This window comes from Schistocerca gregaria, chromosome 1 (assembly GCF_023897955.1).
Source record: "Schistocerca gregaria isolate iqSchGreg1 chromosome 1, iqSchGreg1.2, whole genome shotgun sequence".
In the NCBI taxonomy this organism is placed as follows: Eukaryota; Metazoa; Arthropoda; class Insecta; order Orthoptera; family Acrididae; genus Schistocerca; species Schistocerca gregaria.
The window spans coordinates 544,649,559-544,667,553 of NC_064920.1; the positions used below are offsets into that span (position 1 = coordinate 544,649,559).

The 17,995-nt window shown below is 37.6% G+C and overlaps 1 protein-coding gene across 1 annotated transcript in view; it reads right to left on the reverse strand.

The window, feature by feature from the left end:
* Positions 1-17,995, reverse strand: part of LOC126355867 (CAD protein) — a 526,936-nt gene that overhangs the window by 34,746 nt on the left and 474,195 nt on the right. Inside the window, exons 22-27 of the mRNA XM_050006369.1 lie at positions 15,791-15,955; positions 13,132-13,293; positions 12,402-12,573; positions 9,781-9,896; positions 3,118-3,333; positions 2,770-2,968 (exon numbers count right to left, since the gene is read on the reverse strand). Coding sequence (XP_049862326.1) covers positions 2,770-2,968; positions 3,118-3,333; positions 9,781-9,896; positions 12,402-12,573; positions 13,132-13,293; positions 15,791-15,955 — 1,030 coding nt within the window. The remainder of the gene's footprint in view (positions 1-2,769; positions 2,969-3,117; positions 3,334-9,780; positions 9,897-12,401; positions 12,574-13,131; positions 13,294-15,790; positions 15,956-17,995) is intronic.

Below are 17,995 nucleotides of genomic sequence, written 5' to 3' on the forward strand. Positions count from 1 at the left end.
AAATTTGCTTTTTGCAGAGATAGCGAGAGAGTGAGAGCGCGAGCATGCTTGCACACACGCACACACGTGTACCCTTGATGACTGCATGTCGCAGGGCAACACAGGGCACCACCCCAGTGGACTTATGGGAAGTCACTGGGGCAGACAGGAATTGAGTGGCACAGTGGCTGAAACTGGCCAGAATATTACAGACAGATTTTTTTCAAATGTTACTGAAAGTGCTGTAATGTTGAGGAATGATTTTAGAATGCTGCAAAATGATACAGACTATTCCAAAACGTTCGAAGACATTTCAGGATGTTCTAAAATATTTTAGTGTGTTCTCTGATGTTCCATTGTCATACTGTTATGGAGGTACATTCCAGCTCAGAAGAATGTATATAGAAGTCTCCATGACATGAAGGTGACAGTATATATTTGGAGATGTGTTACAGCAGATCATGGAAGTGAAATATATTTCAAGAATATTCTGGAATGTGAGGATTAATGGGAACACCTGTAGTTGTGGGTCTAAAAATCTCTATTCAAATGCTACTGGTTTCAGTGATCCATTGTGCCATCATCAGGCCTCTCTCTGGCAAATATTGGTCCTGTAACTACCTTTCCATATTGCCATGACAGGGAATAATATGGGAACTTGGTTACAGAATCAATATTTGCCATTAGAGGGGCCTGATACTGGTGCAGTGAACCACTGACACTGGTCGAATTTGAATGAAGATCTTTAGACACACAACTGATGATATTACTATTTATTGTGATATACTGATCAGATGTATCCCGCTTCACATCCAAACTTAAAGATCAATGTATGAAAATTGTTCTAGAATGTTCCCAAGTGACCTGGAATACTCTCAGGAAACAAATTAAAATGAAGATCAAGCAAAGTGGGTATTTTTCAGCTAGTAGTTTATAAAGGGAGATGTGTAATCACTTTTAATACAGATAACACACCAACAATCACCAAACTGTAGCTAGCAAAGTAAACTGCCCTGTTCTTACTCAATTTAAACTGGCTCTAGTCCTTCATTTGTTGCTCCTCCCATTGTTTCCATCCCCAATTTGACATCCACCCCCATCCCTCCCCTCCCACTTCTCCCATCACCTTTCTATTCCTTCCTAATTCGTCCATGTTAACTTTTTTTAATCTCTCTAAGTTTTTATTCTTATCTTAATCCTACATCTCCTTTCCCTCTCTTCTTTACTGTACCTATAAGCATGTGTCCCTCAAATGCAGTAGTACCAACGTAAGACTGCACATCTCTCTTTCTACCCACTTCGACACAATTTGTACACTGAAATTAGAGTTGCTTTACATTGTTTAAAATGATTGTTCCTGTAGCATTATTGAAATTGTTTTATTTCCTAAACAATTTTACAGCTGCCCTTCCACATTTGTTTCATGACCCAACTAATCAGGTCGAAACTGCAAGTGAAATACTTCAAATAATGGAAAAGCCAGGATGGAACGTAACAGTATTATGACTAGGAAAGTTGCTACTCACCATATAGCGGAGATGCTGAGTCGCAGATAGGCCTTAATGGCTGGAACCTTTATCTATGACAGTCTTTTTGTTGTGCCTACCTGTGACTCAGCATCTCTGCTATTTGGTGAGCCGCAACTTTCCTTTTCATAATAGCAAAATACTTCAATGTGATAAATTAGGTGGAGCACATTTTCATTAAAAAGATGCTGCATCTCCAAAAAGGGTATGAGTATGGGGTATTTAATTGCTGGATTGCTAAGTGATTTATTTTCCTTCCAATTGTTACATTGTTTTCACTATGATGGTGTTTAGTCCACTATCTCATAGCCACTACTGTGTACAAAACCAACTGCACTTAACTGCAAACAATTCTTTACTGTCACAAAATACACAGCTTTGAGTAATTGTGAGCAGAAGTCAGTGGCAGTGCACTTTTACTTTGGCAGAAAACCAGATCATCGCAGATATTCACTGATAGAATGTTAACGGAGACTTTGTAGTGAACAAAAACATGGCGAGTCATTAGGTGAGGCACCTGACATCATCACAACAAGGTCGCACAAACCTGTCAGTCTCCTGCACACTGTCTGGCCGCACGCAGCTGTAATTCTTTCAGTGTTGGAATGTGCGGATGCTCTCATCTGAGCTGATCAATGGATCCAATCAAACACCTTGCTGCAAAACTAGACATCTGTTTGTAGTGCTGACACAATCATCCACCAGTTGGGTGTGTGCCCCCTGGAATTCATCCTACACCTACAGCCCGAATCTCGCAACTTTCAAATTCCACATGTTTTGTCCAATGAAGGACGCGCTCCACAGAAGTAGTACACACGGTGGGGAGGTTATTGATGCAGCAAGACATTGGCTCAGATGTCAACCAGTAGAGTGGTACCATACAGGCATACGGGTCTTCTGAGTAAGGTGGCATAAGGCCATTGCATAGAATGGATATTATATTGAAAGATAGAGTTTCATAGCCAAAAGAGTGGGAAGTAATACATGAACTGGAATCCTGAATAAAACCAACCTGTTTTCAGAAAAAAAGGAAAAAAGAAAGAAAATAAAATGTTTTGCATTACTTATTGAATGCCCCCTCGTAACTTATTACCACTATGCCAGACAAGTCGCGAGGCCATATATATTTAGTGCTACCTATGTGAAACCTGGGGAGGGTCACTAGTTACTGCTATTTCTATCAGATTTTAAGTTTTACAGACAAAATTCTATAGAGGGTTAAAATAATGCAAAGCAAAGACAGCATTTTTGACAATATACTTACCAAATGCTTGCTTGTTCTCACCATCAGAAAAATCAGCCAGTTTGAATGTCTCTGGCGCAAAACGCACACAATTTTCAGCTGAGGTAATATAGTCATCTAGACTAGATGGAGGCCTGCTAAGCTCAAGGATTGTGGGAACTGGATGTTTCTTTGTCTGCCACTCTCTCACATCCTGCCCATAGCCAGGTGGGACTAGTACCTGCAATGGAACACCATCCTGAGATACTGCTGTTCTGTTGTAGCACATTACTTCGTCTCATTATTTGCATTAATTTTTAATAACAAGATATTAAACACAAACTGATGTTTTGAAATAATATATCTTCACTGTTGTTTAAATCACAGTACCTGGCCATCCACATAGGCAACTTCACCCCGAAGTACCACCCTGTGCACAGAGCCTCTCATTTTCATTCCAACAAATGGTGTCCATTTAGACTTTGTGTATGCCATTGCCTCAGGTACGATCCATTCATCTGTCATGTCCACTTCTACATAAGTATTTGGCTGTTCAGGAAGATTGAAAATGCGGCGTGGGTTCCGATGAAACTTGTCGATAAGATCCTGAAACATTTTAGTTCCTGTTATGTAGTTTTTCAGTAATTAAAACTACAGCAAACATCATCTCATAAATACACAGCTGTAATCACACACATTACCTCATAAAATTGTTCAGTTCTTAATTGCAAAATGCAAGTAAGAGTGTGAATGGAAATACGGCGGTGTTCGAATTAATACTTTACTTGGTTTTCTCATCTCTTTTTGCATGTTTCCATTGATAACAAGCAGGCCACTTACGATGCCACATCAACAAATTAAACCTTAAAATTTTAATGGTTTAGCATGAAGAAACTTATCTGAAGGATGTAGCTAGGCTTTCTTTAATCTGGTAAATACTTATTTTTAGTGAATGAAATGAGTGTATAAAAAGAGAACACTGTATTTTCTTCATGCTACAGACTAAATGTAAAATCATTAATTTGATCTATATTACAGCAAAATGAGTCAACACAGTTGAGGTAGCTCAGTCGTAAAGGTAACTGGCTAAGGTCATTCTCTCTTCATCCCATCACTTTTCACCATATGGGTTTCCAAATTATGCATATTAATAAGAGGTTATATGTCGAAAACATGTTTATTAAATCCCTACATTCAGCTTTAAAAGTCTTACCACTGAATTTAAAGAGTACTGCAATAGGCGGGGCACATCTTCTGTAATGTAACTTATTATATTACAATATTCTCTGTGCATTGGAGGAAAAACCTCCAGCTAAACAAAGATGATGTGACTTACCAAACGAAAGTGCTGGCAGGTTGACAGACACACAAACACACACAAACATACACACAAAATTCAAGCTTTCGTAACCAACGGTTGCCTCATCAGGAAAGAGGGAAGGAGAGGGAAAGACTAAAGGATCTGGATTTCAAGGGAGAGGGTAAGGAGTCATTCCAATCCCGGGAGTGGAAAGACTTACCTTAGGGGGAAAAAGGACAGGTATACACTCGCACATGCATAAATATCCATCCGCACATACACAGACAGAGAGACAAGCAGACATTTTCTTGTCTGCTTGTGTCGGTGTATGTGCGGATGGATGTGTGTGCGAGTGTATACCTGTCCTTTTTTCCCCCTAAGGTAAATCTTTCCGCTCCCAGGATTGGAATGACTCCTTACCCTCTCCCTTAAAACCTACATCCTTTCGTCTTTCCCTCTCCTTCCCTCTTTCCTGATGAAGCAACCATTGGTTGCAAAAGCTTGAATTTTCTCTGTATGTTTGTGTTTGACAATATAATGTAAATGAAATGGATAGATAAAAAATGTTCTTACCATGCGGCGGCAGGTGAACACAAACAGAAAGGTTTAACTCTTACAAGCTTCCAGAACCAGTGGCTCCCTCTTCTGACACATTTGAAGGGGAAGGAGGAGGGATGAAGCAAATGGACTGGAGAGCTCTTACAGTTCACAAAAGTCACCCAGAAGCCTGGGTCAGGGGTACTTATCGGATGGTTTGGGAAAGAAAGACTGATTCAGCCAGTTTAAATAGCATCCACAACTTAGGAACATTTGAGCATCCAATATTTGACAGGTTCACAGAAACTTGAACATTATTTTATAGGCTTAGACAGTTTGAAAAGAATTTCACTCAAGGGAAATACAGCAGAAGCCCGAGATAATGCAGTTGTCTGGAAAAATGCTGTACTCTCATGCTATAGTGTGCCCACAGTATATTGAGAGCGAGCCATGTAATGACAAACTACACATGTAAAGTCAGGGAGAACACACAGTGCAATATTATACATACTATACTACACCGTTTTTTTTTTTTTTTAAAAAAAGACCAACAACCACAAATAAACATTAGAAGGAAAACATTACAGAAACTTGCCAAAAAGGGTACAGCAATTTAACAAACTCCACTCAAACACAGACCAAACAAAGAATATGAGTTTCAAATTAGTATATAAAGAACACCATCAAGTACAGTACGATACTTGATAACACTGCCAGGAAGTAACAGTATGTCACTATTCCACTGCTTTAAAGAAGCCAGTCAGCTTTTTTCTATGCATCATTCCATGCAGTTTCTTTAGTGGATATTGTTTAATGTTCATCAGGTGCGACAACTCAATTTGGTTTGGTTCACTTTTTCTCCCCATCCATGCAATCATTTTATTTATATTATCCAATATGTAGCATGTGCCAACAGCCTTGCCGCAGTGGTAACAACGGTTCTCGTCAGATCACTGAAGTTAAGTGCTGTCGGGCTTGGCTAGCGCTTGGATGCGTGACCATCCGGTCTGCCAAGCACTACTGGCAAGCAGGGGGCACTCAGCCCTTGTGAGATAAACTGAGGAGCTACTTGATTGAGAAGTAGTGGCTCTGGTCTCTTAAACTGACATATGGCCAGGAGTGGTGTGCTGATCACAGGGCCCTCCATATCCACATCCAGTGACACCTGTGGGCTGAGGATGACACGGTGGCCAGTCGGCCTTCCAAGGCCTGTTCGGGCAGAGTTTAGATTTTAATATGTAGCATGTACAGGGATCATCATCCTGACCCTTGAATGCTTCACTACTCTCATTTTGAACCATATCCATGAGGCACTTGTCATCTATGATCTTAAAAATCTGTTCTTCATTGTTAACGATTACTCAATTTTTCAAGTTCCATGTTGCACTGTAGAACACCACATGCAGATCAGTCGTCACTGGTGTTGAAATCTATGTCACTACAGCATTCATCTGTTGCATTTTCTTCAATGGAACACTTGTTCCAGCAACTCCTAATAATGGTCAGACAGATGGTTTGCCCTGTCAGACCTATTGAAGATGCAATACTCTTAAGGTTTGCAGATTTCAAGAACACTTTCATTTCTTCATCTGAACTTACTAGTTAATTGAGCAGTCCATGGTGCTAAAGAGCCTTAAATGCTCATATGATGCCTTGATCCAGCAGCTGAATTAATGCTGTCACGTTTCTTGGCAAAAACAAAGCTTTTATTTTTCCATCTTCAGATTGCAACACATCACCATGTGGATGAGATGGACATTGATCAAGGATTAGTACAGCTGTTTCTCTCAGCTTAAGTGATGCAGGTGCTTTCTCGCTGAAGGAAGAAACACTTGTTGAAACGAACTGGTGAAAATGTCACATATCATCCAAGCATTCTTTAACTGCCTGTAACTGAATTGTAATGGTACCTGTTTATGTACTTTAAACACCTCCAGCTCTGATCTATACACAAAAGTTTCAGTTTATGGCTACCTGATTTATTTGGGCCAAAGAGGAGGGTTATTCTGTCTTATTCAATCTCAAATCCTCTTATTTCCCGATTATTATTATTATTATTATTATTTTTTAAACTAGAGTTGTGGTTGGAAGCAATTGATACTGAAATGTCATTTCATAACAATTATACATTTTATGATCATTTAAATTTTCATCTGCCACTACTTTGTGTAGACTTCCAGAAAACTCTGAAGCAGATTTACTATCGCAAGATCTTGTTTCTACTTCAATGGTTGACTGGTAGATTCCATGGTGACATTTCCATCTTGAAAACCATACATTACAAGATATAAAATATTTGTTGTCATGTAAATCAAAGTGAAATTTTTCAGCTTGCACTTTAATAATTGGCTCAGACCTACACTTCACTTTATTAAAAACCCACTACAAAGGCATTCATCAACTTCACTACCTTTTCCTAGTTTACTCCTTTTTCTGTCCATTCCCCCATCACTTTCAATTGTGTTTACGGAAGTTATTCTGTTCTTTTACTGATCCCCCAATTGTCCCTTCAGGTACAACACACTCACAGAATACCCTTTCTATTTCTGTGACATCACGGCAAGCACACAGGAATCTAGACAATGTATGCATAATTTATGATCCACATGACAGTTGTGTTCATTTCAATTATTGCTGCATAATCACTTTGTTGACTGTATCAAAATGTTAACTGTGAGATGTGTATTCAAAGTTTCTTTCCAACAACAATCCTGGTATGCTGATGATAAACTAAAGGTTCAGTTTAATTACATCCATCTATTTTGGTTGTTATTTAGAGACCTTTGAGGTTGCAGCAGTAAATTATGCTGCAGGACAGCTGCATATTGACTGTATAATACAATTTTTTTTTAAGTTTATAAAATATACTGAGAGTAAAAAAATCATTCATGAATTATATTTTATTTTGGAGGACATACTTTATACTGTATTATATCAAAATGTATAGTATATTGCTCTTCTACTGTACCACAATTTTCAGTAAGCCAAATGCAGTTAGATAACAATGCAATAAGACAGAACTAGTTTAGCAAAATTAGCAACACAACACTGTCATAGTGAGTCTTGACTTACCATATCACTACTACCTGTCCATTTCTAACACATTTGTGAATTTAGTGAATTGTTTCATCTGAGTTTCATTTTTCTTTATTTGGGGTAAATTCTTACTTTTAACACAGTTAAACTGGCTGAGCAGTTGTTTTAAAGTGTGTGGCTGTTTACTGTTCCCTGTACTGTGAAACATAAATTTGTGACATTAATTATCCAAGAGCCCATTTGAATACCTATCTTTGTATTCTGATATAACAGCAGCCACTAATGGCCAAGTATAACTGTTTCATTTCAGCTACAGACAACCAGGAGTTCACAACTGTAATATATAATTCACTAGTCAGAATATTTCAGAAAATTAAAATTCTGACTTATTTTCTTCTGTAATTTATCATATTAAATATTTTACAAGTAATGGAGATCACTCACCAAATAGCAGAGGCATTGATTCATCGACAGGCCCACAAAAAAGAATGACAACATTGCTAGCTTCCAAAAAATCTGGTAACAAGGTACGGTAAGCCTATCCCTTTAGAGGCAGGGCCACCTGTGAAAGCAGTCATGTCATACCAGCTCTCTGCCAGAATGAATGGCCACAACCAAACCTGAAGAACTGAGGTGACCACCCACTGGCATAATACACAGCAAGCTCAAGCTGAATGGCTGCTTCAAAAGTTATGCCATCTGGATCCTGCCCCCAGCACACCAACTTTCATGAACTACATAGTGGGAGTTAACCTTCCAAAACAATTTATCCTTACTCTTTCCTACCCCCCCCCCCCCCCCCTTTCACGTGATCTTTGTCATTTACCACACGAAATTACTGGCTTTGGTGCCCGTATGCTGCATGCTTAGCCCAGATAACCTGTTGGCTCCTCCCTCTTGCATTGCTATCCTGCAGACCTGCTTTCTCCCTCCAAACAGATAGTTGTCGACTCCTGGTATTTGCTGAGTGGCCTCCTATATTCCTGAAGTACTCACATTCAACCAGAACTTTCCTTACTATATTTAAAATGTAATTAATATGGATGTACCAGTGTTCCCTATGTTGGGTATTGGTGTGGAAAGAGAGTGGGATATCACTGTCGCTGGAGCAGAATGGATGCGTGGCTACATTTGGTTAGTTTTTCTGGGGGTTGTGAGTAGTAATTACCACACACAGCTGCACAAAATTTAGTTGTGAGATTTCTCTTGTACAAAGATATTGTGATAAATTTGGTAGGGGCTACTAGTCATGTACACGGGCAAGATATTCACAGTTTTAAGCCAAATTTTCTAATAGTGTGTTTGCACAGGATGAGAAACAATACAAGATGTGAGTCATTGCTACCATCTCCAAACCTCTGCCACCCCACACAAGTGATACGGTGCGTAACCTGGTCGAATTTTATCACACGGAGGGATTTTTGTATTGTTTAATGTATGAACAACAACAATTAGTCTGACTTTTTCAGTTTCGAACACTTTTTCTGGACTATGGGACTTGTGGAATATAATCCAGAAAAAGTGGCTAATACTAAATAATCAGAACTGTAAAATAAAAAAAAAATATTATGACAGATCAGTATTACAAAGGAAAAATGTAGGTGTGATTGAAATTTATGTTCAATTACATGGAACAGTAGAATCAATAAAAACTGTTAAATTTATTCGATATAAAACTTTAAAAAATAAAATTTCAGCTTCTCTAAGTCAGTCTTCTAGTTGTTCTTGGCACACTGAGCACTGCCCAAAGGATCTCAGTGGCATAGATTAAACATCTATTTGTCAACTACAGAAAGCCATTTTACTAGAAACTATATGTGTTACACACCAATAAATGTCCCACTTCTATCCATTTGGGAAGCAAGATCAGCAGTAAGAAATTTAAACACCATGATGAGACTTTTTCTTATGTTTACTGTTGTCATTAATGTCAATAAAAGAACAACTACATCTAAAACATCAGACATATTCTTAAGAGCAAAATGTGTGCATATGTATGAACTCTTTGAAACTTGAAGTTTTATGATCTACTGAATAGATTATTGTTATGATAAGAATTTCCATGATTTAGTGCAATGATCAATAATGTTCAAATTTTTCCCCCCTTTCTGCTACATAAATAGACATAAATAATGAGAGTAAAATCATAATTAACTAATATTTTTATGTCATTTACATACCTCCAGTGTTAATTTCTCCTCATGAACAGCTGTCAGTAGAAGAGGAAGGATGGTCTCCAACCCAGGAAATCCTGGTGGTGGCTTTTCCGACATCTTCTCCTCTAATGTATGAGGTGCTGAAAAGCAGATGAATCATGAAAGATTCCAATAGTGAGACAGAATAAATCCAACTTGTTCTGGCCAGCAGTAACTTTAACAAAATTTTACTTTTTTTTTTTTTAAACTGGAGGAATGGAAAACAATGGCTGAGAACTTCAGTTAGAACAGACAGAATCTATACTTATTTCACAGCTTCATTAACAAGAATATAAGCAGTCATGAGTTAGGAACTGGCATTCCAACTATCATTGGTATATCATAACTTTTGGATGCTATTTTCAGTGTTATGTTGTTTCTGGTACACAAATAAATTTAAATCTGAAGAAGGATATAATTTTTCCTTAATGCCGTTTCCACTCTAATTCACTGAAAATATTTCATAAATTTGTACACCACCAACATTTGAGTCAAATTGTCTGTTAAAGTTGTTTGTCACCTTGTCACCATTAGCAGTCAATGTTTTGCACCTGTATATCAAGTATTCAGTGAGGATAAATATGTTTACAAGATTCTGCATTGCAAGTAGAATGCTCAAATTCTCCAGTAATTTATTTTGGTACAGCTCCCCAAGTTCCACATATTTCTCACATTTGTCAAACTCTTATTTGTAACACTAGCCTTGTGAGAGGCACTTACAGGATAGGCCATAAGAACAAAGAATTATAGGAAATGATGAACAAGTCATATTACTCGCATTTCTGAAATCTTCAAGTCAAAGCTGTGATTGTAAGAATAGACAACAGAACACATCTTCTTAGCATACAAGAGGGAAGATGGGCAGATGAAGTCATGAAAGAGTCACAACAGCTAGGAGTAAGAGGTAACTGGATGAGAAAACTTTAAGAATTGAGGTACTGGAGTCTTACGAGGTTGGCAAACTAACTTAATGGTTATTAAATGCTGAAGAGGAGGATAACTGCCTAGTGACGGTAACACCTAATGTTCTCTATATGGTATGTGTGTGACTGTACATTTGATATCAATTAGGCTGATGTTAGGTCAACTGAGCCAGTTTATTTTATTTTATTTTCGTTTTTCCCGCTCGCTGTTCGGGAGTGGAATAGTAGAGAGATAGTATGATTGTGGTTCGATGAACCCTCTGCCAAGCACTTAAATGTGAATTGCAGAGTAGTCATGTAGATGTAGATGTCATGTAGTAGACGTATTTTTCATAAGTAAAAACTGAAGATGTCACTGTATTGAGTGTTGAGTAATGAGAGTATAAAAAATATTAAAGGCCTCACTTGAATATTATTAAAAGCTGATAACATAACACTGGATTCTTACAAGTGGTCCAATTAACCCCCTACAAGAGGACAGTTGCTTGTGATCCGCTTTATGACCTACAAGAGGTTAACTGAGTCATGCTGTGAGGCTAACTGAACCACTGCCATTAACTGGTTTTACATTCAAAAATGTAATGCACATAAAAAACCAATGATTTTACCCATGGAATACTGAATACAGATAACAAATAATGAAAATCACAGCTGTCTATAAATGGATAATATATAGCTAATACAATGTGAATTCATTCGGGTCACAATGAAAAGAAAACATTTTCATCTTAAGGTTATCTTAAGAGATACAATAAAACATCAGTCTCTGGTACAAAACTTATTTCAACTGTTGATGTAAATTTCAGTGTTCCAGTCAAATATCTGTAAAATGACATTTTTTAGGACATGAAAAACAGGTTGTTAATATTGGGGGCCTGCCTTGTTTGTTGATTTACTGTAGAGTTGGTAAATATAATTCACTGTTCATCCAACATAAGATTATGGCTCCAACCTCAAAGCCAGATGGGGCATTGGTTCAGTATGCGGTCTTTAAAGTTGCCATAGGTAATACAAGTAATTGGGGCACAGATGCTCCTGAAGTAACAATTATTGCAGCCATTTTGACAGCTACACCTCTTCTCATATCCATATCTCGATTGTTCTTTTTGTGGTATTCTGTTGCTGTCTCCATTGTATTATCAGCAATTGTAATGCAGTAACCCAGGCTCTACCGAGTTGCTACTCCGAGTCCTGATTCATGAGGTTCTCTGTCACTTTTTGCCGAGCTTAATGTCACCATTCCATGGACGGACCACCGTCAACAGTGTCACATACCCTCACTTCATGGGACACTGCAGAAGGGTGTAGTATTTAAATTAGGACATTGGCACAAAGTCTGATGATGAGGAACTTTGCAACACTACTTCTCCTCCCCTGGCTGGCCAGACGTTGGCTGCAAAAAGTTTTTACATTGCCATGATTTGAAATCGCTAACCCCCGGGCGTGTCTCCACATGAGCATGCATTAGTGACCTCAGCCACAGAGGAAGGCAAACTAATAATTATAAAAGGTATTAATAAAGAGTTCTCTCATTCCGAAATTATATTTACTCATCAGTTACTAGACATTTATGTAACTGTAATATTGACAAACAAAAGCAACTCAATGTAACTGATGTGTAATGTTGTCACTGGAATTTCAAACTGTCTCATTAATCAGTAAGGGTAATAACTGAACACTAACCATGGTCTGTAGCAAAAACATCAATAATGTCTATGTTATCCCACAGTGCCTGTTGATCTTCTTCAGTACCAAGAACTGGTCTTACACTTCCTTTCCCAGCTCCTAATCGTTCAGCATCTTTCTGTGTCAGGAACAGGTGATGTGGGCAGACTTCACATGTAACCGGCAGACCCTGTGTGAGTAGACAAAGTAAAAATTATTTTTCTGAACTTTCCCTTCATGGTCTGCAATGGCAAGAAAATGAGCACATAGCACGAATTAGAGAGAGAGAGAGAGAGAGAGAGAGAGAGAGAGAGAGAGAGAGAGACTTTATTCAGTGTTTGGGCAGTAATTACCGTACATAACATAGAATGTAAACTCAGAATGACCTTTCTATGTACGCACTTATCAATCATCCTCTATCGTGAAGAATGCTGTGCTAACGGCACTTATCTATAATGCTCATGTGCAGCCAGACAAAATGTTTTCAAAGAAGACTATAGCATATGTGCATGCTTCCCTATTAAAATGTGTAAATACAGAGGTAAGTAAGTGTGTACCTGTGCACTTGGAACAATGGGAGCCTGTGTCTCATACTGCAAACCATGCCAACAACAACAAAAAACTTGATTGAACAGCTATGTAGCGTCAAACAGACAAATTATATTTATACTTAACTCTCCTAATAAACAACTACTTCCAAATACTCTCTAAATTAATGCGACATTTCTTTTTTCAGCTGTCATCTCACCTTCTCTTTAGCAGCTCTTATAATCTCTATCTCTTCCTTCCGAGCAACATGGCAGATATGAATAGGTCTGCTGTGGAGTGTGGCCAATAGAAGTACTGCAGCAGTTGTCTGACTCTCAGCATGAACACACAGTGGAGATGTTTTTGGCCAACTGTCAAAATGCTGCAAAGATAATATCAAATCTGTAATTATATATTTGAACCACACCAGTTTATTTGGTAAAATCAGTAAAAGCCATATAATATTGGATGAAAAGACAATGTGAGGAAAGAGAACAATTAGAAAACCAAGGAAAAATAGATGAAATGTACAGAGCTGCAAGCAGTATAACACAAAGACTGTGAAATATTAGCAAGTAAGGAATGCTGAACATGCAGGAAAAGGTGATGAAGGACACTGAAGAGAACGAAGATGTATGGAAGGCTTACACAGGTCTAAATGATCCTACAGCTGATCATGAAGGATGAACAAGAATGTGAAAAAAATAATTGAGTGCCAGTAACAGAAAAATGTATGTGACCAGAGCAGTGCTGAGAACGGAAAGGAAAACAGAGGAGAATATGGAAGAAGATCTGTTCAATTTTATGAAAGGAAGAGGGACAGAGCTGCAGTTGGGTGTCTGAGGATGATGACAAACATTTTTGTTAAGTCAATTGAGAAATGTATGTATGTTTTGTTGACTGGAAAAAGCATTTGACAGATCTGTCTGGTGCACACTGTTGAAGAGTCTGAAAGATACTGGTATAGATTGCAAGAGTAGAAAGTTAATATAGCAACTTTTCAAATAGAAGAAGATGAGACTGAAGAGGTGCGAGACAAGGTTTCTGCACATCACCAGCACTGCTGAATATATATCCTGCAGAGCTAATCAATAAGGCCTTGGAAAGATCAAAATGGAGAAAGAATAAAAACCATAAAATACACTGATGATACCACTGTATTTCAGGCACAGAAAGAGCTATAGGAAATGATGGAGAATATTGTAAGTGTGGGTAAAAAGTTTGGAATGGAACTTAACACCAGCCAGGCCAAAATGATAAGAATCAGAAAAGAAGATGACATGATTAATATATCACTAAATGGAATTGTATTACAACAGGTTCAGTCATTCCATTATTTCGGAAGCTCAGTAACATCCAACAGAAGTGAGACACACAATCGGCAAGGGAAAGAGAGCTTTCACAATGCTGAAAGGTTTGCTTGCAGTCATAAGCATCCCCATTACATTTAGAAAGAGAGTTGCCAAGTACTTCGTGTGGAGTGTGGTGACTTATGGTTCTGAAATGTGGACAGCTAGATGAAGAAAACAAAAATATTTACAAAGTTTTGAAATCTGCTTATGGAGAAAGTGAAATGGATCAAGCAAATGAGAAACGAGGAGTTGCTGAGCAGGGAAGCAGAGGAAAGGAACTTTACTAAGGATGATACAGAAGAGGAAAACATATTGCATGGGACATGTATTACATAGTAATTGTCTGCTACAGAGAATCGTGGAGTGAAAAGTAGAAGGAAGAAGAGGGAGAGGAAGAAGACGGTTTGGAATGCTATCAGATGTGAAGAGAGAAAGAAGTTAGAAGCAAATGAAGGAGGATGCTCTGGACAGAAAGATATAGAGGTCATCCAGTTGATACCTGTCTCTTGACAGATTTGCTGAGAAGAGAAGAAAGTCAGTTATGGAAAGTCAATCTATAAACACTATCTCACTCTGCACAGAGAACATACTGACAAAAGTGGATGATTACATCTCTGCAGACTCCTTTGGCAAAAAAAGGAGATTTCCACTGACAGTAAATGAGATCAAACAATAAGTTAAAATTTCTGTGCATAAGCATTGCATGTCCCATGTGAAATCTGTTTCAATATGAGCCCACCATTTGCGAGCCAGACTTCTTGATCCAATAAATATAATCAGAAATCAACCACACTTGTGATTATAAATAGAAGTAGATCAATTTATGGGCCACAAATTCAAACTATTGCAGTAAATTAAGTAGCAAAGCAACCAGCAATTTTGTGTGCATTTTTATTTGTACCAATACACATTGTAGGCTTTTGTCCATCTTGACTTCAATTAGTGTAATACATATTTACATCTTCAATTAGCACATTGCTTGTAAATGTGGAAAATTAGACCAACAATAAGTAGAATAAAACACCAGCTTCAGCATTCATTAAATGATGCACTGCTTGAAGTTTTAAGTATGTACTATTCCAATTTAAGGAAAGGTGGGTGAAAGCTCAAAATGCATACTGGTATAAATAGACATACATAAAAAGTGGTTGGTTACTGTATTTATGAAGTAGCACAATCCACAGTCACAGAGCTGAACAACCAGAAAAATGGATAAATTTAAATTAATCCTTGTATGTATGTTATTTAGATATTTCCAGTTCTACAGTATGTAGAGGTTATTGTGTTGTGAGAAATATTTAAACACTATCTTCTCCATTCCTCTAATTCTTTTCAGTGACTACTTAATGCTTGTGCACATTTACATCATGCAACTTAACTATATGACATACTAATGAATGTTATATTACCAAGTTTCAACAAGTGCAAACTGTTTAATGAAAATGATTTACTGTTGCATAGAAAATGATATTATCATCTAATTTTTAACCTTTTACCCTACCTGTTGCTGATAGATAGGAAATTTACCTTAATCCAAACACTGAGGTCTTTCAAAGTTAAGGTTGTGTAAGTCTCATTCAGGTACATCTTCAGTCCAGCTGCCGATGGTGCGAGCTCTGGTATGAGGCTATAGTTGTCCGATGAAGCACCGATGAATAATCCATAGTCACAACGAGCTCCTGCACTTGCCAACTACAAGACAAAAAAAGTTTTGGTGACAAAAAAGTCTATGGTTTGATGTAGCCACCATCTAAAAAGCATGTATAATTTTCCTTTGGTTTTACAGACTTATGTGAACATACTGTCACAAATGCTTCTAATCTGGTATGCGTTTCTCTCAAACCAAATTTATTTTATTGTAACAAGCCAGTTTATGAGGTTTTCAGTTGAAATTCTCAAATGATTTCACACCTTTAAATGAATGATCACGTATCATTCACTATCAACACATCAGTATAGTGACACTAAAGGAAATTCACAAGGGAGGTAATGTAAAGCTGTTATCAACTGAAAGATAGGTATGAACATCATAGTGCTTTACCAGGCGTGGATCTGTTGGGGGTGGTATGTCATTGTTTTCTTCTAACATTTGAAATGACTAGTTACAGCTTACCAGATAGTAAGTCTCCCCTGTTCCATGGTTCTGGGTAACTTTTATGAACTGTACCCCTTTCCCTAAACCTCTGGAGTATTTTTCCTTCACCCTCTTCCTTCCCCTTCAACTCTTCTACTACAAGAAGAAGCCACTGACTCTGAAAGCTTGAAAATGTTAAAGTGAGAGTGAGTGTGTGTGTGTGTGTGTGTGTGTGTGTGTGTGTGTGTGTGTGTGTGTGTGTGTGTGTGTCTAATGTTTTCATCATTAACATCAGCAAATATATTCAGATTAACTGTTTCTCAATTACACTCCCCCCACCTCCTATTCAAGTCCTATCAGTGTACACATGCAACAGTTTTGTACATTCAGCCTTTTTATTAGTATTATTCTCATTAGGCCCTCTTATTGTTGTCTGGGTCATGTGGCACATATTGTTAATGTGCAATGGATAATCATTAAGATTGGGGTCCAAAGTCTTTTTCTCTCTATTCACGCTTCAGTTTTTTTCTCTGCTCCACATGGATGGGTGCAAATAACATTTTAGAAAGGACATCGCAAATTTTTTCTCTGATCCTTTGTGCTTCGTCTGTAATGAGTATGTCTCCAGTGGGTCATTACATCACAATTTTCCTTCAGTTGTAACTTGCCTTATACAGAATTTTTTTTCTAAGGTACATTATATATCATTTACAGATAATTAGTCAACAATGTGGGAATTCCATTTGCATTACTTTAATTAATGCCTCTCTTCTGGACTTGATTATGAAGCTTTCATTATTAGCAAAAAGAAATTGGAGGGACTGATGACCTCGCAATTTGGTCCCCTCCCCCAAAACCCACAACCAACCAGAATTGGACTAAATATCGAACTCTGTGGAACACAGTAGTCCAACACTCAGGATAAAAACAGTATGTGTGTTGTCTCAAGAATTTGTTTCCTGTGACTTCTATGTCAAGTGTAGATTTTCCATTTCATTCCAGAAATGTCCTATCAAACTGCTCAGCAAATTTTTGCTTAGGTTCCCATAAACAGCTGAATGACTTAAGCCCTGGCCTACAATATTAGAAACACAGCAGTTGTTTTATATATATAGACAACACTCTAGATAAATTTCTGTTTCACATCTTTTTGAGCACATAATTATAATTTTGTTCTGAGAGACTTCATTCATTCTGTACCATCACAAAGCATCTGTTGCATGGAGCAACAGAACTCTTATCAGAATGCAAAGTTTATCTGGAAAATAACGTCCATTTTATGTATCATGGGAAGTAATGGCTCAACTGAACAGTCACTATGGCCACTCTCACAGCAGGTCATTATGCTTATATTGACAAGAGCAAGAAAATCACATTACTTTTTGTTTTTCTACAAGCACCATTTAAAACCATTTCTGGACTTGAGAAGCCTGCAAAATGTGAAATATTTTATTGAATAGAGTTTATAGTGGTAAAAGAATCTCTAAGCTCTTGACATTTGTCAAAAAATTTGTGCTGTACATTGATCAATAATGATTAGTGAAGGTGCTGTGCATGAACGGTGTCATTTAAAAGTGGTAGGATGAGTAGTTATAACAGAAGCACAGGCTGTATCTGCAGAAAATTAAAAATTAATAAATAAATAAACTGCAAAAAAC